The sequence below is a fragment of the Hemicordylus capensis genome, chromosome 2 (genome assembly GCF_027244095.1).
Source record: "Hemicordylus capensis ecotype Gifberg chromosome 2, rHemCap1.1.pri, whole genome shotgun sequence".
NCBI classification, from domain to species: Eukaryota; Metazoa; Chordata; class Lepidosauria; order Squamata; family Cordylidae; genus Hemicordylus; species Hemicordylus capensis.
In genome coordinates, this window is record NC_069658.1 from 96,891,276 (window position 1) to 96,915,940 (window position 24,665).

The 24,665-nt window shown below is 49.2% G+C and overlaps 1 protein-coding gene across 1 annotated transcript in view; it reads left to right on the plus strand.

Moving 5' to 3' along the window:
- GOLM1 (golgi membrane protein 1) overlaps positions 1-24,665 on the plus strand; it is a 59,907-nt gene that overhangs the window by 15,601 nt on the left and 19,641 nt on the right. The window contains exons 3-5 of the mRNA XM_053293765.1: positions 3,086-3,265; positions 23,445-23,499; positions 24,317-24,419. Coding sequence (XP_053149740.1) covers positions 3,086-3,265; positions 23,445-23,499; positions 24,317-24,419 — 338 coding nt within the window. The remainder of the gene's footprint in view (positions 1-3,085; positions 3,266-23,444; positions 23,500-24,316; positions 24,420-24,665) is intronic.

The window sequence follows — 24,665 nt, forward strand, 5'->3', positions numbered from 1 at the left end:
ATTGAGATCGGAATTTACTATAAACCTATAATCTCTTAAAACTAACCTCATGGCCTACTTATGGAGATCTGCTTTTCTTTGTAAAGAAGTAATTTGGGAAGAAAACATCTTTGTCAGTCATCACACAGCACAATAGTTCATGTATTTAAATGAACCCGATACTGGGGAATAGAGCTACAAGGTGTCGTTCACTAATCTATCTGGGTGATCTTTTACTCCTATTTTTATGTCTAGTAATTACCTCTCCTCTGCTAATGGTTCAGAATCAGTATTCTGATTCTGATTAGAAATTAGATAGTCAGAGTGATTTGATGTCAGATAAGAACCAGGGAGACCCTGGCTGAAATCCCCACTCAACCATGAATCCTCATAGGTGACCGTGTGCCTGTTTCAACCTAAATGATCTCACATGGTAGTTTTTAGGATAAAATGAGAAAGATTGCGTGGGGAGAACTTTGTATATCACTTTGAGTTCCTTAAAGGGCGGAATAGGAATATAACTTAATATATGGTGACACCTCTGCCTATGAAAGAACATGGACATTTGCCTTCCATCTTATAGGGAACATTGATTGCCCAAGTAACTAAACCAGAAGCAATGAATGGTGATAAATTTACTCTCTGGTGAGGTGGGGCATTTATGAGGGCAAACATTAGTATGTATTTCTAGTATACTAGCTGAACCCACACAGAGCATCTGTGTGGTAGTTCACTTCCTTTTTGGGGTTATTTGGGAGAATTTGTTTGGCTGGTCCTCCCACAGCTCTCTCACTCACTCTGTCCCCCCGAAAACAGCTCTCTTGCTTGCTCTGCCCTCCCACACCGCGTCTCTCGCTCGCTCTGTCTCCCCCCCACCGTGCATCTCTCGCTCTGTCTCTCCCCCCTGCCCCTCTCGCTGTCTCTCCCCCCACGCCACTCTCGCTCGCGCTGTCTCTCTCCCCCCCCCGGCGCCTCCCGCGCTGGCGCGCTGTCTCTCTCCCCCCCCCGGCGCCTCCCGCGCTGGCGCGCTGTCTCTCTCCCCCCCCCGGCGCCTCCCGCGCTGGCGCGCTGTCTCTCTCCCCCCCCCCGGCGCCTCCCGCGCTGGCGCGCTGTCTCTCTCCCCCCCGGCGCCTCCCGCGCTGGCGCGCTGTCTCTCCCCCCCCCGCGCGCCTCCCGTGCTCGCGCGTTCTGTCTGCCCCCCCCGCGCGCCTCCCGTGCTCGCGCGCTCTGTCTGGCCCCCCCGCGCGCCTCCCGTGCTCGCGCGCTCTGTCTGGCCCCCCCCGCGCCTCCCGTGCTCGCGCGCTCTGTCTGGCCCCCCCCGCGCCTCCCGTGCTCGCGCGCTCTGTCTGCCCCCCCCGCGCGCCTCCCGTGCTCGCGCGCTCTGTCTCTCCCCCCCGCGCGCCTCCCGCGCTGGCGCGCTGTCTCTCCCCCCCCGCGCGCCTCCCGCGCTGGCGCGCTGTCTCTCCCCCCCCCGCGCGCCTCCCGCGCTGGCGTGCTCTGTCTGCCCCCCCCGCGCGCCTCCCGCGCTCTGTCTGCCCCCCCCGCGCGCCTCCCACGCTCGCGCGCTCTGTCTGCCCCCCCGCGCGCCTCCCGCGCTGGCGCGCTGTCTCTCCCCCCCCGCGCGCCTCCCGCGCTGGCGCGCTGTCTCTCCCCCCCAGCGCGCCTCCCGCGCTGGCGCGCTCTGTCTGCCCCCCCCGCGCGCCTCCCGCGCTGGCGCGCTGTCTCTCCCCCCCCCCGGGCGCCTCCCGCGCTGGCGCGCTGTCTCTCCCCCCCCCCGGGCGCCTCCCGCGCTGGCGCGCTGTCTCTCCCCCCCCCGGGCGCCTCCCGCGCTGGCGCGCTGTCTCTCCCCCCCCCCCCGGGCGCCTCCCGCGCTGGCGCGCTGTCTCTCCCCCCCCCCCGGCGCCTCCCGCGCTGGCGCGCTGTCTCTCCCCCCCCCCGGCGCCTCCCGCGCTGGCGCGCTGTCTCTCTCCCCCCCCCCGGCGCCTCCCGCGCTGGCGCGCTGTCTCTCCCCCCCCCCCGGCGCCTCCCGCGCTGGCGCGCTGTCTCTCCCCCCCCCCGGCGCCTCCCGCGCTGGCGCGCTGTCTCTCCCCCCCCCCCCGGCGCCTCCCGCGCTGGCGCGCTGTCTCTCCCCCCCCCCCGGCGCCTCCCGCGCTGGCGCGCTGTCTCTCCCCCCCCCCCCGGCGCCTCCCGCGCTGGCGCGCTGTCTCTCCCCCCCCCCGGCGCCTCCCGCGCTGGCGCGCTGTCTCTCCCCCCCCCCGGCGCCTCCCGCGCTGGCGCGCTGTCTCTCCCCCCCCCCGGCGCCTCCCGCGCTGGCGCGCTGTCTCTCCCCCCCCCCCGGCGCCTCCCGCGCTGGCGCGCTGTCTCTCCCCCCCCCCCGGCGCCTCCCGCGCTGGCGCGCTGTCTCTCCCCCCCCCCCGGCGCCTCCCGCGCTGGCGCGCTGTCTCTCCCCCCCCCCCCGGCGCCTCCCGCGCTGGCGCGCTGTCTCTCCCCCCCCCCCCGGCGCCTCCCGCGCTGGCGCGCTGTCTCTCCCCCCCCCCCGGCGCCTCCCGCGCTGGCGCGCTGTCTCTCCCCCCCCCCCCGGCGCCTCCCGCGCTGGCGCGCTGTCTCTCCCCCCCCCCCCCGGCGCCTCCCGCGCTGGCGCGCTGTCTCTCCCCCCCCCCCGGCGCCTCCCGCGCTGGCGCGCTGTCTCTCCCCCCCCCCCCCGGCGCCTCCCGCGCTGGCGCGCTCTGTCTGCCCCCCCCCCGCGCGCCTCCCGCGCTGGCGCGCTCCCTACTCCTTGGCTTCACTTCCTGCTAACACAAAGCTTCACCTGTCTTTCAACTCAAGTGACCACCCTTTTTTCTTAGCTGCTGCATTCATTATCAATATTCTCACTTTCCTGGTGACGGCCTCTTGCCTATTTTCTCAGCTCCTCGAACCTCTCAGCAGTGCTGCCAGTAGTCAAGGAGGGATCACAGGTGACTGGCTGTCATTTTTTGTGTGCGTGCACATATAGACTGTTTTCTGGAAGCACAGAAGGGGAAACTAAATTTTTGATTGCTTGTATTTCAAGGAAGATTTCTTCAGATTTTCTTTCTCTCATTTTTAAATATCTCCTGCTCTTCAGAGTCGTATAATGGAACTAGAAGGCAGAGTCCGCAGGGCAGCAGCAGAAAGAGGTGCTGTAGAACTAAAGAAGAACGAATTCCAAGGAGAGCTAAAGAAACAGAGGGAGCAGATTGATCAAATTCAGTTGCTGCATCACTCCCAGCTGGAAAATGCTAACAGAATATACAGGGGTGAGAAGGTAGGAGCCCTGTTCTTTTAGATCTGCTCTGGGCTTCACTGTGCAATTCTTCCGTATTTGCCCAACTGTTGCCAGGCATTTCCTGACCAAAGGTCCTCTCATAAAAGAGACGCAATAGGTTTATTTTAATGCCCTACTTGTTTTCTGTACTATCTCTGTTCTAGTATAAGAGAAGGGCCATTTTGCTGTAAGAGGGATGTGTATTAAAATATATAAAGATACATACAATCTTGTGCTGCATAAGATAAACACACAGTTCTTGGAAATAAAATGCAGTGTGAAAACACTTCTGCTGTGAAACATTTGCTGTGAAAATGTCATGGAGGCCAAAGACCTTGACAAAATGTCTTCTCTGTTACATAGAATGTGAAACAGCCATACTGGATGGGAATAAGGGTATTTACTGGTAGCATAGGTTAGCAGCTTGCATTCTGGTAAATGGTGTCTCCACAATGGGAGTTATTCATGAGGCAACATCCTTGGGTGGTTCAGTCATAGCTGTGATGTCACCTTACGAAAATCATAGCATCTGGAAAGCCCATAAAACAGTGCATCCAGAAATAAACAGTTCTACCTGTGAGCTTGATGTGACAGCCCACTTGCCATATTTTGGATAGATGTGCAATCTTCTTGGCTAGAGTAGATTCAGACCAAACTTGTTTTCCTGTTTTGTGGTTGAAATAGATGTGCACATCTCTGATTGGCTGACCCCGACATCAGTCACAAAGCCCTCTCCCTTAGAGCAGTTTCCCTAGTATTAAAAAGCTTTAGTTGTTAGCACCAAGTAATTGATCAGCAATACATAGAAAGTGTGTGTTTGGTGGTGGAGAGTGGGAGCAGATGGCCTTCCTGAGACATATGAGGGATGGCCAAAGAAGAAGAGGCAGTCAGCATTTTATATGGAGCTCTACATGTGTCCTTTGGGGAGTTAAGGTGAGGTGAAGCAGAATATACCCTGCATTAAAAAAAACGCCACTTCTGCTTGAAGCTGTGTCTGTATGCCGCCAAACAAATGTAACATTATCATAGTGGGAGCTTTAAGTGCTGCAGTGACTAGCATCTTGTGCTGAAAAACTGGAAATGTCTCTGGTGTTCAATAATTCATAATAGAAGAGGAAATCCTTTCTGCTTTAACTCACTGAAATATGATGCCACATGTATGCATGATAGAAAATGATGGACTGAAAATATATTTTTGTTTTGTTGTGAAACTATTGTCCTGTTTTGTCCATTTAGCTGTACAATGTGCAGTGGTTTTCTGGATTCAGCTCCTTGCTGATGGAATACAAATCTTACTGTAGTAACTGAACGAACTGGATCTAGTTTTCAGTGTTGTTGCTATGCCTTCCCCTCCCAAGCAAGAACACCACATTTTTTTAAAAAAAACTTTACTTTGAACTTGTACAGCAAATATAACTGTAACAAAAAATTTTCCACAAAAATCTCAATATTTTGGGAGTGAAGATAGTGTTCTTCATATTAGCTGTCAAATCCGAAGTCAAAACCCTGCTATGGGGTACATGGAGATACATTATTTTGTGGGTCTTAAAGTTTTTTGTGACCTTGGTGCTTGTGACACCTCTAAATTTCGCTTTGACTTGGCTCGTTGTAACTCAGGATATTAGAATTTTGGTTGATGCAGATCAGCACTCCTAGCTTAATTCATGCTGCAAATTATCCTGCCGAATTGTAGTGGTTTTAGCATCTAGACACAAGCCAGCAATTTCTCCCTCCATGTAGGAGGTTATCAGCTACAAAGAGTTAACTTGTGCCACTTGCTCCAAACAGACAGGATAGTTTCACGTAGAATATCAGGTAACAGGAAGTTCCTAGATACATGCTAGCTCTTTTTAAGGCCAAGAAAGGAATGTGGTGAATTGATGTCGAAGTACCTGTGGTGGAGCAAAGTAGACTGGTTTTATTAACCCTATATGGAACTTCTAAACTTCCTTTTTAGCTGTAGGGTGAAGTGTGTTGCAGTCCTGCTCTAGTATAGCATTTGTTAACAAACCCACAAACATTGTCTCAAGTGGAATGTGTATAGTTGACTCTGTAAATATAATATGTTTATGTGAATGAACAGTAAAGGTATTGGTAATCAGTAACAGTATTCTGCAATACAAAATGTATATTGAAAGTCCTGCAGTGCCTGTAACCAAAGATCAATGCAGCTATCCTAGTGCAAGTAATAGATTTAAACTACTTTAATGTTTATTGTATTAGATGCTTCTTAGGAGCTTGCTGACTGTTATAGAAGTGATAGTGCCGGTGATCACTATTAGTTAACCGATCTGAACTAATAAGCTGGTTGGACTTTGGTCAGGTTTCAATTCCACAGTCAAACTGGGCCATGCTTGGGGCTTGTGTCTTCCTTTTTTCTTCTCCCTGCTCCCTCACACATTTAGATGCCCTCTCTAACTTACAAATTTGCAATAAATTTGTCATCTTCAAACCAGAAAAACTGTTTGCCAGAAACCACAGTTTACCTCCAAACCAGAATTGGAAACCTATGTTTCCTAGTCTGGTTTGGAGGTAAATCATGGATCTCTTTAGGGATCTACGGTAGGGATGTGCACAAAACCGGTTCGCCCGGTTCGGTTCGAATTCGAACCGGGTTCGAACCAGTAGGGGGTGGTTTGGTTTTGGTTTTGTTCGAACCACCCCCTGGTTTGGTTTGAGTTCAAACCGGTTCAAACCTCAAAAAGTAGCTAGGATGAAAGCTAACCTTGGGTGCCACCTACCACCCAAACCTCAAATTGATTGGACCTCCCTCTGATTTTTTACAAATTTTTAAAATAACTCCCTATGTGGAGTACTTAGGGGCAAAAAGCAGGGGTGGGTGGTAGGCACCCATGGGTGTCCTCCACCCCAAAAATCCCAAGGCAATTGGTTGCTCCTAGTATTATTGGTGAATTGGGGGGGGGATTTCCCATTGGATAAAATGGGGATTTGGGGCAGCCCCGGACCTGCCTCTGTGGGGTGGCAGCACCCCCAAAGTGGGTCTGGGGCCATGGCAAAAATGGCCTCAGTCCCTCCCAAGCATCCCCAGATTGATAGGAGTGATGGTTTTTTAATTAAGATTTTCTAAGGCATTAAATAATATCTAATTGGAAAGAATAGAATGTGTGTCAGTGGGTGAAAGGTAAAGCCAGCAAGCCCTAAGAGAGATAGTTATTTAATGCCTTAGGAAATCCTAATTAAAAAAACCATCACTCCTATCCATCCGGGGATGCTTGGGAGGGACTAAGGCCATTTTTGCCATGGCCCCAGACCCACTTTGGGGGTGCTGCCACCCCATAAAGGCGGGTCTGGGGCTGCCCCAAATCCCCATTCTATCCAGTGGGATTTTTTTTTTCTTTTCCAAAAATTCACCAACAATACTAGGGACACCCATCAATTGCCACCCCAGCTTTTTTGCCCCTCTCTGGGCGCCCTAACACGTAACACCCAGTCAGTCCACCTTACCTACCACCTACCCAAGCAACTAAGATGACACACAGACAGACACCAACTATTGACTCTCTGATCTAACAAAAAGGCCGCTGCTGCTGCTGCCTGCCAGCAGTACAGCAGCACACACAGAGAGAAGAAACAGGAGGCGGAGCAGAGCAGCATACCTGCTGCTCTGCATGATGGATGATGTGATGCCCAAAGAAACCACCGCCTCACTCAGTGCCTGCCACTGAGGCCACCACAGACAGACAGAAGCCAGCCAACCTGCTCTGCTCTGCTGCTCCTCCCCTCCATGGATGATGCACACGCATCCTACATCTGAGTTCTGATCTGAGAATGAAAAGGCCAAGAAGGCATCCAGGCAGGCCAGGGGACCGATCCAAACCAGACCAAGTGCAGAGTCAGCACAGGCCAGCAGCCAGCCCAGCAACAACAACAACTACTACTACTACCACTACCAGTGCTACACCAACATTGCCAGTCACACGCACCACAGCCTAAGCATAGCACACAGCCAACAGCTGCTGCCAGCCAGTGCCTACACAGGCAAGCCAAGCCAACAAGAGGAGAGCCAAGCAGATGGCGCACGCACGCCAACCCATGACGACGCAACTGCAAGGGGAGAGGGCACAATTACAGGCAGGAGGAGGCGAGGCAATTCTAGCACAGATTTGAAAGTTAAAATTAAGAACTACCACCAGTGTGTCTGTAGTGTCTGTCTACATAGTGCAGTGAGTGCAGCTGAGCTGAGCTGCGTGTGAGGATGATAGTTAGTTAGAGCAGACTCAGAGCATTGAGCATGGACAATTGCATTGGCAAGCAACACAACACAACTCACCTGCTGGTTCAGTACTACTAGTAGTTGTCTTGTCCACACTAGTGTCTTCATCTCTTCTTCGTGTGTGCAATGAGTGCATGCCTTTTGCCTTACTTGGGGAAAGAAATGGTTCTCTGGTCCACCACATATTTGCTCTAGGACACAGCGAGGCCCAAGGCAGGTGGTGGCACCAGCGTGAGTGCATGCGTGTTGGTGTTTGCCAGGTGTTTTGTGTGTGTGTGTGTGTGTGTGTGTGTGTGTGTGTGTGTGTGTGCGCTGCTAGCTAGGAGCGGGGAGGGAGGGAGGGAAGAGGGGAGGGAGAGGGAGAGGGAGATGTATCAGAGGGGATTGAAGGGGGAGGAGGGTCCGGCTCAGAGTTGGTCAGCCACATATATATGCACACACGTGATGTGTGTGCTTCGGTGGGTGAGACCAGATTCTCATCAGCTTGCCAGACCAGGGGCAGGTGAGGTGGGTGTGGAAGGGAGGATGGAGGGAGATGAAGAGGAAGGAGGGAGGATGAGGGGAGGGATGGAGGGAGGGAGGGATCAGGAGGGAGGGAGGTTTGGGGGGGAAAACATGTAGACACACAGCACAGACAGAAGACAGCACACTACAGCAAGCATCCACACACACAGACAGTGCTAGGCATCCATTCACACAGACAGACAGACACAACAGAAAGAAACAGCCTGCACCACTGTCCACACACACACACACACACACACACACACACACACACACACACACAGAGAGACACCTTTATTTACAGACAAGCAGCACACAGCACAAGCGCACAGACACACACAGACCCAATTCCCTCCCCTCCCCCCAAATAACCCAGACAGACAATCAAAGCAATAATCATCAATCAATATGTTGTGTTGACAGCCAGTTCATTGCTATTATGATGGTTTGTGGGTTTTTGCCATCAGAGTCAACATCAACAGTGACCATAATCAACAACATAAGATAAGAATTCATTCGTGAAGCAAGGAAGTGGGGGAGCATTAAAAAGACATTAAACTCATTTTGCATGTAAACCAACCCCCCACACATGATTTTCTTTGGTAACATTTTTCAGAAAATCAATTCATTCAGCAGTCATATATTATTCCTTAGTTACCAGTATGATTTTCAAAAAAATTTGAGGGTTGATTTTAACATGACATTTTAAAAAAAATTATTTACATATTTATTTACATAGTTATATACATATTTACAGAACATATACCCGCCGCTGCTGCTGAAAGTCTAGTACTATTAGGGCTGTGCTACTTTAGGTGTGTGTGCCGTGCCCACGCCAGGTCCCCAAATGCTGACAGGTGGAGATAAGGGCCTGTGGTGGTCAGCATTGGGTTTCTTTTTAGGTGGGCGTGGGCGTTGTAAACGTTTGGCCAGTCGCAGCACTACTACTACTTGAACTTCTGGTGTGTGGGCACTGCATGCTGCGACTTGGCTGGCACGGCTCAGCATCCGTCACGTCAGCTCAGCTAGAGGTGGAAGGGGGGAGGGTAGGGATGAGAGCAGAGGATGAGCCAGGCACATGACCAACCATGGGGCAACCACGGTAATCACTCACCCAGCTCAACTTCCAGCTCGGGATAGCCAAGCAGGGGAAGGTTGATCTTGAGGAAGACCAGGTGCTCCACCAGACCAGCGTCCAAGCGGGAGCGAGAGGGTGTCACCACGTCCCCAGCACGTGAAAACACCCGCTCGCTCTGGACACTGGTTGGGGGGCAGGAGAGGAGGCGGCGGCCAGACTTGGCGGTGGGTCGCCCAGAACTGTGCACAGTCCAAGCTGTCTTCCTCCACAGGCTCCTCCAAGTAATGCACAACGCATTGCTCAGCACTGGAGGCGGGCCTGGCAGGTCGAGCCTCCCGCACACCAGGCAAGGTGCCAAGGCACACCCGCTGAAAGCACTGGGCAGATTTCACGGCGGGAGCAAGTGGCTGCTGCGTTGGCGCTGCCTGGGATGCCATGCTGCTTGATTGGGAAGAGGAAGGGGAAGGAGAAGCTGACGCCGGCTGGCCGCCCACGCTACTGCTGGGTGCGGGTTGGGCAGCGGGGGCTGCCCCCGCACCACTACCAATCTCCTGGTCTCTGCAGACCCTAGCGGCCTCCTCCTTCTCCCTCAACTTCTGTACCAGGAGGTCCCTCCACCCGGGCAAGTCACCAGCACTAACAGCATTGCCCTTGATGGCTGGGTTGTAGAGACAAGCGAGGACATACTCCTCCCTGCTTCCCAACTCACCAACGAGCTGCTTGGCCACCCCATACTTTAGCCTCCCAGCCAGAGCACGACCCTCTGGCGTGGTCAGAGAAGTCTGGAGTTCGCCCATCAGCTTCTCCAGACTCAGAGCTGTGGGCAGTGCCTGGCTCAAGGGAGTGGTGTCAGCACACAAGCCCTTTGTGGCAAGCTGGAAGGGTTCGCGTGCCGACACCGTCTCGGACATCTGCTTCCACTCTGCATTTGAGAGGTTACAGACGGCCAATGACTCGTGAGGTGGGTGAGGTGATGATGATCCACACGAACAGTACGCTTGCTGCCCGACACCTGTGTCCACCGCTGGACTGGCAGTGTAGCCTGCTTTTTGGCTGGCGCAGGCACACTGCCCTTGTCCGCCCTAGTGGCAGGTGCACAAGGTGCACTAGCGCTGCCAGCCTGGCCAAGGAGACCTGGGTGGTGATGCGCCATGTGGCTCCACATGGGTGTCGTACCCAGGTGCCTTGCATCCTTGCCACGGCTGACCTGCACCCTGCAGTGGACACAGTGGGCATGGTTTGGGGCATTTTCAGGGATTTCAAAATGCTCCCAGACACCGCTGCCCTTGGCTTCCTGCGCCCTGGGCGCTCTCTTAGGCCTCTTTTGGCTGGGTGGCTGTAGTACTGGGGAGGGGGCGGCTGCCGCTGCCTGCCCACTGCTGCCGCCCAACCCGCCCCTTCCGCCCTCCATGTGAGAGGAAGGGCCCGGCTCCACTGGCAGAGGAGAAGCAGGCCTCTCCTCCACCACCTCGGCAGACGTTCCTCAGAGTGGTGGGCTTCACGAAGAGGGGACCCACTGAGCGGCGAAAGGATAGGGGGAAGGGCCCCAAGAGGGAGGGAGAACCTGGCTGCATTACTGCCAGCCGTAAGATCCTCACTGCCCTCTACCTGCTCTCCCACACCAACAGTCTCCTCCACCACCACTGGCGGTGCCCCAGCAGCACCTGGTGCTGCCGAGGAGGGACCCGCCACAGCCCGAGTGCCTCTGCCTCTGCTGCGATTGCTGGCAGCAGGCTGGGGGAAATCGAGCCTGCGGACAAAACCCGGAGCTGGGGCAAAGATCTGTGCAATGGGGAGGACCGGGGTATCCTCAGGCTCCCCGCGTCCTCTCCCTCCTCTTTGTGCCACAGCCGCCGCAGGCACAGCCTACACCTGGCCTCTTCCACCTCTGCCTGCCAACCTTCTATGAGCCCTGCCCGCAACACAGCGCTTACATTGGTCAGACATGTTAAACTTTTTCTAAAGGTGGGAGACTTTACGAGGAAGGCCAGAAAAGGGCAAAAAAATAATTTGGAAGGGGGGGGAAGGGGCAAAAAAGCCAATTAATTGGGAGGCGGCGGGAGGGAAATTTGATGGGAAAAAGCCAATTGGGGGGAAGGGAAGACTTTTTGATGGGGGGGAGCCAATTGAGGGGAGGGGGAGGGGGAGGGGGACCTTTTGAACTTGGGGTGGGTCAGGTGTGAAGCCAATTGGGGATGGGGATGGGTGTTTTTTTTTAATTTGGGAAAAGGGTGGACCCCTGGGTGGGTGGTGGGTGGCACGGGCAGTTAGGTGGAGTCGTTGGGGGGGGGGGAAGACTTTTGATTATGGGGGAAATGGAAGATGGGGGGAGGGCACAGCACCTACCTGGGTGGGAGGGATGCAGTCAAAGCTTGGGAACCTGAAAATCAAAGGAAACCCTTCTTTAGTGAACTGAACAGTGTGTGGATGGATTGGGTTGGGGGGTGGTGGATTTCAAGTAATACTGGGGTACCAAGCAACCTTGCCTATTTAAAAAATTGCACTTTAACACAACCCACCCACTCCACCCAAAGCAAGCAAGCAAAACACATGATAGAACATCATATATCTTCAAAACATAACAATGACTCCAGGAAACCCTTCTTTAGTGAACTGAACAGTGTGTGGATGGATTGGGTTGGGGGTGGGGTGGATTTCAAGTAATACTGGGGTACCAAGCAACCTTGCCTATTTAAAAAATTGCACTTTAAAACAACCCACCCACTCCACCCAAAGCAAGCAAGCAGCAAAACACATGATAGAACATCATATATCATCAAAACATAACAACAATGACCTGGGGTGGGTTGGGGTGGGAACCTGTTAAAACAAGAAACAACCTGCAAGAAAAGCATGCAACACAACAACAATTTCTTCAGCAACACACAACAGTACATCTCCAAGTGTCCCTCCCCACACCCAAATGCATTTCAAAATAAAGGTGTCCCTATTTAAAACCGCCAACTAGGGAAAGGGGACAACAAAAGTTGCACACAATTGCGCACACACACTAACCCCTCTTCTTCCGGTCCTTCTCCTGCCGTGCACTGCTGGTCACAGACGCACCAGCCAGCCACCCCTGGGTTGAGACACAGACAGGGCGGCCGCACGGGGCACAGGCAGCCAGGGTGGGTCAACGATGGAGGAGCAGAAATGAGGAGACAACACTATTTGTGTTACTCAACTCACCCCCAAGCAGAGACAAATGAAATGAAATACTTTAAGAAAAAAACAAAAACCAATAGCAGGGACCAGGTGAGGTCGGTGGTGGTACTGTGTGGCTGCAGCTGTGGGAAGAAGGGATGGATGAAAGAAGGAGAGAGACTAGAGAGAGAGAAGCAGAGAGAGAGAGAGAGAGCAGCACGGAGGGGCGTGGGTGGAGGTGTGATGTAGTAGGGAGGGGGGATTTGTGGGGGACAGCAGCAGCAGGCCCAAGAAGAGACCAGAGGGGGGTGTTGGGGGTATCAATGTAGCAAGGGGGTGGGGTGTTTGGAGGCAGTGGGCAGCAGTCCCAAGAAGAGACCAGAGGGGGGGTGTTGGGGGTTATCAATGTAGCAAGGGGGTGGGGTGTGCCATTTATAGGGGTACCATGCCTTCCTCGGATGGCCATGCTGACTGCCTCATATGTCTGGGTGATTCCCATAATACCAGTACTTGAAAGGTCTGTCTTTCCTTTAAATAGAAGACCATTTTAAGCAGAGAATTGTGCCTAAAAGCCTCTCTTGATGAAAATATTTTGTGACTGGGGACTCGAAGGCTGAGCTCCCTGTCACTGCTGAAGACCGCAGCACATAGTCACCCAATGCCGTCAACGTCTGTCTTGGTGTCGTCTCACTCGGTGTCAGGGGTGTAGCAAGGTTGGAGTGGGCCCAGAGACAAGATTTTAAAATGTCCCCCCACCACTGAAGCTCAGCTCATGAAGTAAAGAAATCTTAAATGAGACTGAATAGTGGTAACAAAAAGCATCGTTTATATCTCTATCTCTCCTATGTGCCACAATAGAACATCATCCTAAATTATTTTTTTAAAGGTTTTGTTAATTGTGGATAATGCAAGTCATTTAATGGTACTAAAGAAAGACATGCTGTTCTAGTAGCTCCAGGTCTAAACACCCACATCAGTTTCAGAGGATGAATACAACTGAAGGAAGCCTGGGCAGGTGCACAGCTGGGGGAGTCAGTCATGTGACTTGCTTCTGGGGGTCCCCAGACAACTGTCTCCCCTTGCCCTATTATAGTTACGCCCCTGCTTGGCGTCAAACAAACATGGGGATATTGGCTTTAAGAAGCCTTTGGATAGAGGTCGGAGCACTCCTGCAAGCACAAGCAAGACTGACACTGTTCTGCTTCATCTGCTGTAGAGTCGCATAAGAATCGTGCAAAGCTGGCCTCGTCGTCTACTCAAAGTCTCCTTGTTGCTGTGCCATCAGAGTCTACATCAGCATCACGCTCAACACAAGTCGGCTTCAGCTTCAACCTCCGTGTTGTCTGTGGCTAAAACTCTGTCACCTTACAGCACAGTCAGAGACCTTTTTCTCCCCTCGGGATCCAAACGCCAGGACTACTTCATCCAAGCCTTCATCGTCCAAATCTTCGTGGATGTGTCAGGACGATTTTCAACGTCTGTGCCCCCGGTGTCGGCCCTGATGGCCCAACTATGCAACTTGCTCCGGTGCAGAGACACTTGAAACCCATGACATCAAGACCATCTGCTTCAACGCCAATGGTTTCTAAGTCAACGGTTCCATTGGTGCCGGTCTCCTTCCACAGTGCCACTTCAGCTTCTTTGCAGAGACTCTCGCCTATTTGGTCAAGGCCTCCCTTGCCCATTGTCATCTCTCACTCTTTGACACCGGATCACTCTCCTGCTCACCTTTCACCATGACAAATGTTAGCAGCCACTACTCCTACCCTTGATTCACCTGCCTTAACAAACCTGCATAGGCAGGAATTGGAGAAAATGCTGGGCTCAGCTAGCTCTGTGCCTTCAGGCTCTACCTTCAGAGGTTTTTCTCTATCTCAGGGTCTTGACAACGATGAAACTAATTCTTTTCTGCCAATACCTAAAACTCCATCAGGGGTCCCTACCATGTCCACACCTCTTTGTTCACCATCCATGCCATAGAGGGAAAGTTTTCACTTTTGTGCCTCTCATGCCCCATTAAACTACAACAGCTCCCCAGGGGCTTTTGGCTCTGTTCACTAGAGGGCAAGGGAACGCTTTAGCTCACGCTCACTTTACAACTCTCCTGCACTTCCATATGATTTTGAGGAATATAGATTTTGGAAATCCATGTGGCTCAGGGGGGTCCTCTCAGTCCCTCAACCCCCTGATGTTAATGATCCGTTCAAGTGCCCTGCTACACCTACTGTCCCTTCCACGCCTTCTACATTAGCACCTAGGGCTCCTCCGCCCATGCCTATACTGCCTATGCCAGTTCCATCTGCACCTCCCCAGGTGCCAGTCCTTCCTAGGGATCTGGCCCCTGCGACTCCTGAGAACCCTGAGAACATTCCTAGAGATCCTGTTTACCCAGCAGAGCCTCGTCCTGTGGCTCCTGGGCCAGGGAGTACTCATCTGAGTACTCTGAGCCTGACTCAGAGATCTCAGAGGTTCCTCTGGGTACCTCCCTGGATGACAATGTGACAAATCCTTCTTCCAACTCTCCAGCTGAGGAGACAAAGTCTTGTCACATGCAAATTCAGGAAATGGCTAAGGCCTTGAGACTGGAGCTACTCCCTCTGGAAGCCTCCATCAAAGACCCAGTCTACAACTACCTCTAAGTAACATCTGTAGCGCACCCCACTGCCTTGCCCATTCTACCAGCTCTGATCGCAGCTTCCAAGGCTGCCTGGGCTTCTCTTGTGACCTCCACACTTCCATGCAAAAAGTTAGAGAGCCTTTATAAAGTTCAGGAGGTGTCCTGCCCATTTTTATTTAAACACCTGGCCCCGACCTCTTTAGTGGTGGGTGGTGCGCTTCAGTCAAAATCCTTGCGGAAACACTCCACACTGGTTGACAAGGAGGGCAGGAAACTGGACTTGATTGCGAGGAAGTTTTATTCTGCTTCCTGCCTTTTGTTGAAGCTTGCCAGCTACTTGGCATGCATGTCCAAAGACCAACAGTTGCTTTGGGGTGCCTTAAAGGAGGATGCTGCCGACCTTCCGGAACCTATCAAAGCTACATTCATGGCCACTCTGTCCAAGTCTGCTGACTTAACATGGCAACACCTCAGCACTGCCAAACACCTGACTGAGATGGTCAGAGGTGCTGGCTGGTTCGATTGTGCTCCGTCGCCATGCCTGGTTTAGGTCTACACCTCTTGAGCCTAGCATGAAGGACAAAATAGAAAATCTGCCCTTCAATGGTGGGGGCTTTTCTCCAAAGATACTGATGAAACCATAGAGAAGCTAAAGAAGTCCTGCTATACAGCCAAGACATTTGCCCAGTCCTTGCTATTGTCCTTCCAAAACAGGTACTGCTCTGGATACAGGCAGTGCTACCAGCCTTGGTCCTCTTAGGATAGAGGGGGCTATAGATGTCAGTCTACGCAGTTCTCCAGATGCCCTTAACACCAGCGTCAAAACATTCAACAAAAGTTTAAACAGGACCAGCCTAAGCAGTCCTTTTAATCTTGAGGTCCTGGAAGTATCTACACCTGTCCCCTGGGCTTTCATCCACCTTGCCTCCTTCCTCCCTTCTTGGTGTCAAGTGACATCGGACGCCTGGGTGTTGTGCATAGTGGCCAGTGGCTATGTTATAGAATTTGTCTCTCTTCCCTGCCTATACGGGCATAAAATACACCCACTCAATTCCTATCCTTGAAGAAGATGTTCCTTTGCTCCTACAGAATGGTGCCTACAGAGAGGAGAGCTGGTCTTGTGGTAGCAAGCATGATTTGTCCCCTTAATTAAGCAAGGTCTGCCCTGGTTGCATATGAATGGGAGACTACATGTGTGAGCACTGTAAGTTCATCCCCTTAAGGGATGGAGCCACTCTGGGAAGAGCATCTAGGTTCGAAATTCCCTCCCTGGCATCTCCAGGATAAGGATGAGAAAGATTCCTGCCTGCAACCTTGGAGAAGCTGCTGCCAGTCTGTGTAGACAATACTGAGCTAGATGGACCTATGGTCTGACTCAGTATATGGCAGCTTCTCATTTCCTATTCCATAGAACCAGTTCCATCGTCCATGTTTTCTAGCTTTTACTCCAGATACTTCCAGGTTCCTAAGCATGATGGGGGCATTTGTCCTATCTTGGACTTCATTCATACTAGCAAGTTCCGTATGATCTCCCTGCAGTCTATCTTCCCACTACTATGGGAGGAGGAGTGGTTTATGTCCCTTGACTTAAAGGTTGCTTACCCCCCATATCTCCATATGACATCGTCATCGTCAATTCCTACGTTTTTGCCTAGGTACTAAAGCTTACCAATGCAAGGTGCTCCTCTGTGGTCTCTGTACTGCCCCCAGGGTTTTCACCAAATTTATGGATGCAGTGATTGCCCACCTGCACTTGCAGGGTGTATCCATGTTTCCATTTTTGGATGACTGGCTTATCACCACTAAGGAGAAGTCTACCCTGCTGTACAACCTGAAGCTTACTCTCTCTCTCTTTCCTGGAAGATCCGGGACTCAGTGTCAACCTAAAGAAATCTGTCCTGACCATCAGGCACACTATCCAAACACTGGTGCTATCCTGGATGCCAGTGAGAAGCGTGCACACTTACCTGTGGAACGCACCCAAGCCGTCTCATCCCTAGTGACCACCTTCAAGCTCATGCCCAAGCAAAGTATTCACTCCGTCCAGCACCTGCTGGACCTAATGGCCTCATGCACCACAACAGTGGCCAATGCCCAAAAGCGTATGCGGAGACTCCAGATGTGGCTGCTGTCCATCTTCTGACCAAACCTGGACGGCCAGAACAAGTGGTTAGTTGTTCCAGATGTTGTCCTACAAGATCTGCTTTGGTGGTCCCTGCCTGACTCTTTCTCAAGGCGTTCCCTTTCAAGTCCTAACCCCCACAGTCTCAATCACTACTAATGCCTCTGTGCAGGTTGGTCCTTCGTCTGGACCTTGCTTTTCACCCTAAAATTGTTTCTGACTTTCATATCAATCAGAACATTGTACTCCCTACATTTTTCCTTGACCTGTCTATGCCTCTTGAACGCTCGATGCACACCCTGGATGTGTGCAGGTGCCTCCTATATTTCCTGGACCGTATGAGGGTGTTCAGGCGATCAAACAAACTGTTCATCTCCTTTTCTGGGTCTCATAAAGGCCTTGCCATCTCGAGACAGAGACTCTCGCACTGGCTAGTACAACTTATCAACTTTTGTTATAAGAAGCAAGGCGTTCAGCTGCCCTCCAAGGTTTGGGCGCATTCAACTAGATCCACGGCTACTTTGGCTGCCCACATGTCAGGCATCACCATGAAGGACATTTGCAGAGCTGCCACTTGGTCTTTGGACCTGCCATTGGTCAGACACTATGCTGTGGACTTGCACTTTGCTTCTGAGGCCAGCTTTGGACAGGCAGTCTTAAATCTGTAGTCACTAGCACCCACCTCCTTTATGGGAGCTAGTCACTCACCCAGTTGTGAGGCCCATGGATCCCTATAGAGATAAACAGGTTGCTTACCTGTAACTTATAATCTCTGTGGGGATCCATGGTCACTCACAACACCCTCCCGGCCATCCCCTTTGTTAGCGCTCTTATCATGTGATGTTTACATACCTGTGCTCCTGTGGCTTTGGCTGCTCTCTCTCTCTCTCTCTCTCTCTCTCTCTCTCTCTCTCTCTCTCTCTCTCTCTCTCTCTCAATGTCTTCAGTCCCTTCGCAGCAGCTGATTCAGGAACCTAAGAGGGAGGCACTCCATGGCTGGCTTTATAGGCTCTGATATCCTTATGCTTTAAAAGGCTGGAGAATGTCTAAATGGAGATTCTTCCATTTAGAATATAGAAAATATAGATTCTTCTGTGGGGCTCCTGCGGAGGTGCAGAAGACACAGTTGTGGGTGACCATAGATTCCCACAGAGATCATAAGTTACAGGTAAGCAACCTGTTTTTTGTGGTAATCATACTTTGCCATGATGTCCAAATCTGGCAAACAATTACTTGTTCAAACCAGGGAAGGGGGAATGTGACTGAACAAGGGGAGGAGGGAGCACATGACCCTGAGATATATCCTTGACAGCCAAACCATGATTTGATAGTGATGTCTTAGCTGGGACACTGAGTTTGTCATTAGTGAATTTAAGGCAAGTGGTTTGATTCCTGACTCCTAAGTCACAGAGTCCTCTAGTTCATTACAGGTTTTTTCTGTTAAGAAAAGAAAAATTGGGAAGAAGCATGTGTTGCTTCTAAATGATACAGGAAGAAAAGAACTGCAGGGATTGTTTTTGTATTAACATGCTTAAATATTTTTCAAAGGGGGAAAACCCTTTTTCAAAGGCAGTGGAAATATGAAGGTCTGTAATAGACTATTCATACTGAATTTTACAAGACTACACTTGGCCTTTTCTAGGCTCCTTTAGTGACTTGTTACTAGTGTATAAAATGTCTGGTACGCCACCAAGCCTGAAGCAAAAATACAACCAGAGAAGTGCGGTGAAAATCTGGTATGTTCACCTCATTATTAAAGGTAAAGTGTGCCGTCAAGACGATTTCGACTCTTGGTGGAATACAGGAGGGGTTTACCATTGCATCCTCCCACACAGTATGAGGTGATGCCTTTCAGCATCTTCCTATATCGCTGCTGCCTGAGATTGTACCAGCAGGAATTCGAACTGGAAACCTTCTTCTGCTTGTTAGTCAAGCATTTCCCCTCTTCTTAAAAGTATACTCTGCCCCATCCCTCAGGTTAAAAATGGCTAGCAACATTTCTTTAACAGATTTATCTTTACAAAAATATTGTGAGAAGGGGCATTCATGTTTCTGGGGAAGTGATCTAAGTGAGTCTATGGCTGAGCTGGAGTTCCATTCCCCATGGCTTAGATGTCCTTGGGCTGATCATCTTTTCTAATCCTCAGTTCCATTGTAAGGTCTCCATTTCCTTATTTTAAGAATGGATTAACTTTATCTGGAGATTCATGGGGCAAAGTAGCTGGTTCTTGAACCTCTTACTTTGAGCTAGTTACAGGTTCTTCTGTTTGATTTCAGTTCCTGTTTTGTTTAAAAACAAAAATGCCCCTCTCTCTAAACTAGTTTTGGGTCTCAATTCAGGATTGGTTCAGCACCCTGCTGGGGGCTGGTGAGATTGTGATCCATCCTGTTCAGACTTCTTTTTTTTTTTTAAGGATGCTGTACACAAGTGTGCCTAAGTCTCACTCGAGCTCTGATGCATCAAGAAGCATCTCCCTCCTTTACTGTCCACACTTACACACAAACAAATGCTATAAGTCTGGAGAGCATAGCAGTGTGAGGCTTCTTGACACATCAGTGCTGACTCATTAAACTGTATTATGTCATCTGCATTGGCTGCCAGCATGCTTCTTGCCCAATCCAGGATTGCTGGTTTTAACATTTAAAATGCTTAATGGCCTGGAATCCACATTTTTTTAGAGACTACCTGGAGTATAATTTCCCTCATGCCAACTGCATTCATCAAATTAGGGCCTACATCACCTTCCATTTGTAAGGGAGGTAAGAATTCTAGGAGCAGAGCCTAGGCAAGGCTGGGCAACATTCCACAGATGGTTGAACAATCTCTTCTCTTGCATCTGTGTTCACGGCAGAGGATACTGAGCATATACCTGTTCCTGAACCAGGCTTTTTAGGGATGGAGGCTAGAGAGCTGAGTCAGATAAAAGTGACAAGGGATGATGTTCTAAACTGTCTGGAAAAACTAAAAACTAACAAATCACCAGGACTGGATGGCATCCATCCAAGAGTCCTCAAAGAACTCAAATATGAAATTGCCAACCTCCTTGCTAAAATATTTAACTTATCCCTGCAGTCAGGCTCTGTACCAGAGGACTGGAGAGTAGCAAATGTAACACCGATTTTCAAAAAGGGCTCTAGGGGCGATCCGGGAAATTACAGGCCGGTTAGCCTAACGTCCGTTCCAGGCAAATTGATGGAAAGCATCCTCAAGGATAAAATTGTAAAGCACCTAGAAGAACAGGCCCTGCTGGGAGTGAGCCAGCATGGCTTCTGCAAAGGTAAATCTTGCCTCACCAACCTTTTGGACTTCTTTGAGAGTGTCAACGAGTGTGTGGATCAAGGTGATCCACTTGACATAGTCTACCTGGACTTCCAAAAAGCTTTTGACAAAGTTCCTCATCAAAGACTCCTGAGGAAACTTAGCGGTCATGGGATAAGGGGACAAGTACATGTGTGAATTGCTAACTGGTTGAAAGACAGGAAACAGAGGGTAGGTATAAATGGAGAGTTTTCACAATGGAGGGAAGTAAGAAGTGGGGTCCCCCAGGGATCTCTACTGGGGCCGGTGCTTCTTAATTTATTCATAAATGATCTAGAAGCAGGGGTAAGGAGAGGTGTGGCCAAATTTTCAGATGATACCAAACACTTCCGGGTAGTGAAATCCAAAACGGATTGTGAGCAGCTCCAAAAGGATCTCTCCATACTGGGGGAGTGGGCGACAAAATGGCAAATGCGGTTCAATGTTAGCAAGTGTAAAGTGATGCACATTGGGACAAACCCCAACTTCAAGTATATGCTGATGGGATCCGAGCTGTTGGTGACAGACCAGGAGAGGGATCTTGGGGTTGTGGTGGACAGCTCATTGAAAGTGTCGACTCAATGTGCAGCAGCTGTGAAAAAGGCCAATTCAATTCTAGGGATCATTAGAAAGGGGATTGAAAATAAAACGGCTAACATTATAATGCCTTTATACAAAACTATGGTGCGACCACACTTGAAGTACTGCATACAATTCTGGTCACCACATCTTAAAAAGGACATTGTTGAACTGGAGAAGGTACAGGAGAGGGCAACCAAGATGATCAGGGGCCTAGAGCACCTTTCTTATGAGGCAAGACTACAACACCTGGGGCTTTTTAGTTTAGAAAAAAGACGACTGTGGGGAGACATGATAGAGGTCTATAAAATCATGCATGGTGTGGAGAAAGTGGAGAGAGAGAAATTCTTTTCCCTCTCACACAACACTAGAACCAGGGGTCACGCCATGAAATTGATTGCCAGGAGGTCTAGGACCAACAAATGGAAGTACTTTTTCACACAACGCGTGATCCACTTGTGGAACTCTCTGCCATAGGATGTGGTGACAGCCAACAACCTGGATGGCTTTAAGAGGGGTTTGGATGACTTCATGGAGGAGAGGTCTATCAATGGCTACTAGTTGGAGGGCTGTGGGCCACCTCCAGCCTCAAAGGCAGGATGCCTCTGAATACCAGTTGCAGGGGAGAAATGGCAGGAGAGAGGACACGCCCTCAACTCCTGCCTGTGGCTTCCAGTGGCATCTGGTGGGCCACTGTGCGAAACAGGATGCTGGACTAGATGGGCCTTGGGCCTGATCCAGCAGGGCTGTTCTTATGTTCTCCCTGAGGTATGAGTTTGCAGCTCTTTCTACGAATGAGCTGGAAATCGCTTATCTTGTGTTTTGTATAGATCTTGTGGGACAGGAGCATTGTTCTTGGGATCTTAATGCTGTTTTAAGTGGTATTTTTTCCATTTTTAAGTCCTTTGGGTCTGTGGGAAAGTGGCATATAAATTTGTTAAATAAGAATTCTGTGAATTAAAAACAAATGCATACAAACATGAGTGATGAAGGTTGCTGGGAGAACAAACATGGTTGTGGAGGGCAGGATAAAAGAGGGATTTATTTTCAAAATCAAAGATTCACACAGTCAGTCATTCCCTGATGTGTTTCTGCTCATCTTTACTGAACCTCACATGATCTGTTGGCTGGTTAGATCTTCCCCTTATTTTTTCTAGGGAACAGAGGACTCAGACTCTGACCCTCTCTCTGTCTCTGTCTCTCTCTCTCTCAACCTTTAAATATTTAGAATACCACATGTTGCTGAAGAAAAGCACAGTCATATCAGCTGTTTCCAGGCAATGGGGAGAATGTGGATAAGGAATGCCAGATTCCATGGTCCTAGTAAAGCAGGGAGTGATGTGACCAGTGCCAAATTGAATTACCCTGTCCCATTTAATATGGGCCCTATTTACAACTCCCAACTTACCGGATGTAAACAGATTTCTTCTCTGTGACTTTAGTCTCAAACGATTGCTGCTTTTTCTAGTTTTTGGTCTTTTTGCTAACCTCTCTTAAATACAGGGTACATGTACTGTATTAAGTACCACTATTCTCAGTACTCTTCCCAGTGGTTTTTAGAGAGAATCATTGGAAAGAAATAAGAAATTGTGGAGGGCACTGAATCTGTACCTGATTATCACTGGCAGCTCTGCCCAGCTCCTCCTAGTTTCTGAGAGTTCACCACCTATTGCTTATGCATTTTCCATTTTTCTCCTGCACCAGAGCCTTGCGGCTAGGAACCTGCTCTTAAAATATGTGCTTCTCAAGTGACAGTTCTGATATGTTTTTGCTCAATCAAGCACTACTTGTAATGTAATGTTACTTAAACAAGACCTTGATTTATACCCTGCCTGTTGAAAGAAAGAAAGAAAGAAAGAAAGAAAGAAAGAAAGAAAGAAAGAAAGAAAGAACAATGACATCCATCACAAAACAACACAAATAATCAGTGTTTGCTGATTTCCCTTCACCTACCTATATTATTTTTGTACAAATTTAATTATCTTGAGTTCAGTAGTGCTTGTGCCAGCATAATAATGCAGTGATTCCAGGCTAGTGAATTGTTGAGCTTTATATTACTTCTAGACAGTTCCATCCTGGCAAGCATTAGCAAATGGCTCCAGTGTCTTAGATCACTTGTTCCATTCTTATTTGTGGGGAGTGTTCCTCACACACAATTTTTAATCTAATGGTTACATGGAGACCATTTGTTGTAGAAAGAGCTTGTGTTTAGAAATAAAGAAATAAGTGTAGTGAGTTCTATGCAGTTAACTTTCTGTGTGTATCACATTCATTCTTGTGCTATTTTACTTTGAGTTTATTCTTTGTGTCACATGGAGATCAAGTGAGGAACAAGGAGGAAGTGAGGAGCTGCATAAAGAAAATGCAAGGCTTTAAGTGTTGAGGCTTTTAAGTGTTGGGCACATACACGTTCCATAGATGCTCATGCTCCATTGTTGTCTGTCCTTTTTGCCAAGCTACCCTTTGTCCTCTCTTTATTTTTCATTTGTAAAAAAACAGGTGAGGAGTATTACACCTCTTTTGTGAGAATCAGTTAACATTGCAGAAGTGGATATCACAGTTTGTTAATCACTGAATTAATGACTTCCTTTCCTTCCTTTCAGGAAATCCTAATGAACAATATCACACAAAATGAAAGACTGATCCAGAATCTCCAAGGTAAATCCTAGAAAAGTACTGCCTTTGCAGCAAAAGAGGCTCCTTGGCTCTAAACCTTTGTCCATTATATACTGTTCAAATATCCAAGCATTGTATGCCAAGCTCTCTCTTCTTCCAACCCATCCATAGTGGACACATCTGTTGCATAGTGTGGTTTGGCTACCTTTAGGTAATCTATGTGGGGGCAGGTTTGGTTTAATTCAGTTTTATTTCTATAATGTCTGTGGGCCATACAGAAATACAGTGCAAAACAATAACAGAAATTATGAGCAGTATCCATATTGAGTCATGGCTAAGCACCATTGAAATTAATGGGACAAGTTAGTAATGATTTTGTCTAAATGCTGCCCCATATGTCTTAATATCTCTCTTCAGTGACTGTTGCTGGCATCTATCATGTTTCTTTTTAGATTGTGAGCCATTTGGGACACGGATCCATTATATTATTATTTTCTCTCTAAGTAAACTGCTTTGGGAACTTTTGTTGAAAAGTGGTAGTAGTAGCAGAATGTTATTTGTTGAAAAGTGGTAGTAGTAGCAGAATGTTATTTCATTGAACAAAGGTCAAATAATGCAAGGTGGATGCTTTTTTTGGCAGGCAGAGACTAGATTAGTATCTACTTCCAATCATGTTTCTAAGGCTCACATGATTAAAAACCCTGCTTCCCTTCAGTCTCATTCCTTTGCAACTTAGCTTTTGTGAAATAAATAAGAACATGCTCTCTTATTCATTGTCCATATTCTACCCCACTGATTTATTTTAAATTTTTGTCTCTTAATTAAAAAATAAAATAAAAACGAATATCTTTTCACCCAGAACAATTGAAAGAGTTGCAGAAAGAATATGGAAAGCTCCAACTGGATGTATATCGGTTTCAAAAAAACCAAACTAGTCTTCAGAAGAAATTTACATATGACATGTAAGTTGGCTACTTCTCTTATAGGCAACATTGAGATAAGCAAAGTTTATTATTTGTAGCTTAAACTTAATTTATATCAGTGGGACTAACAGGGCAATTCTATTGATGCTTACTGTGTTCAATAGGCCTTTTTTCTTAGGACGGCTGAATGGAATTTCAGTCTTAGTTACTTAAAACTGTGCTGTTTTTATTGACTTATGAAAGAAGCATTTAGTTTGTTTAGAACATTGTATATCATGGGTTCTC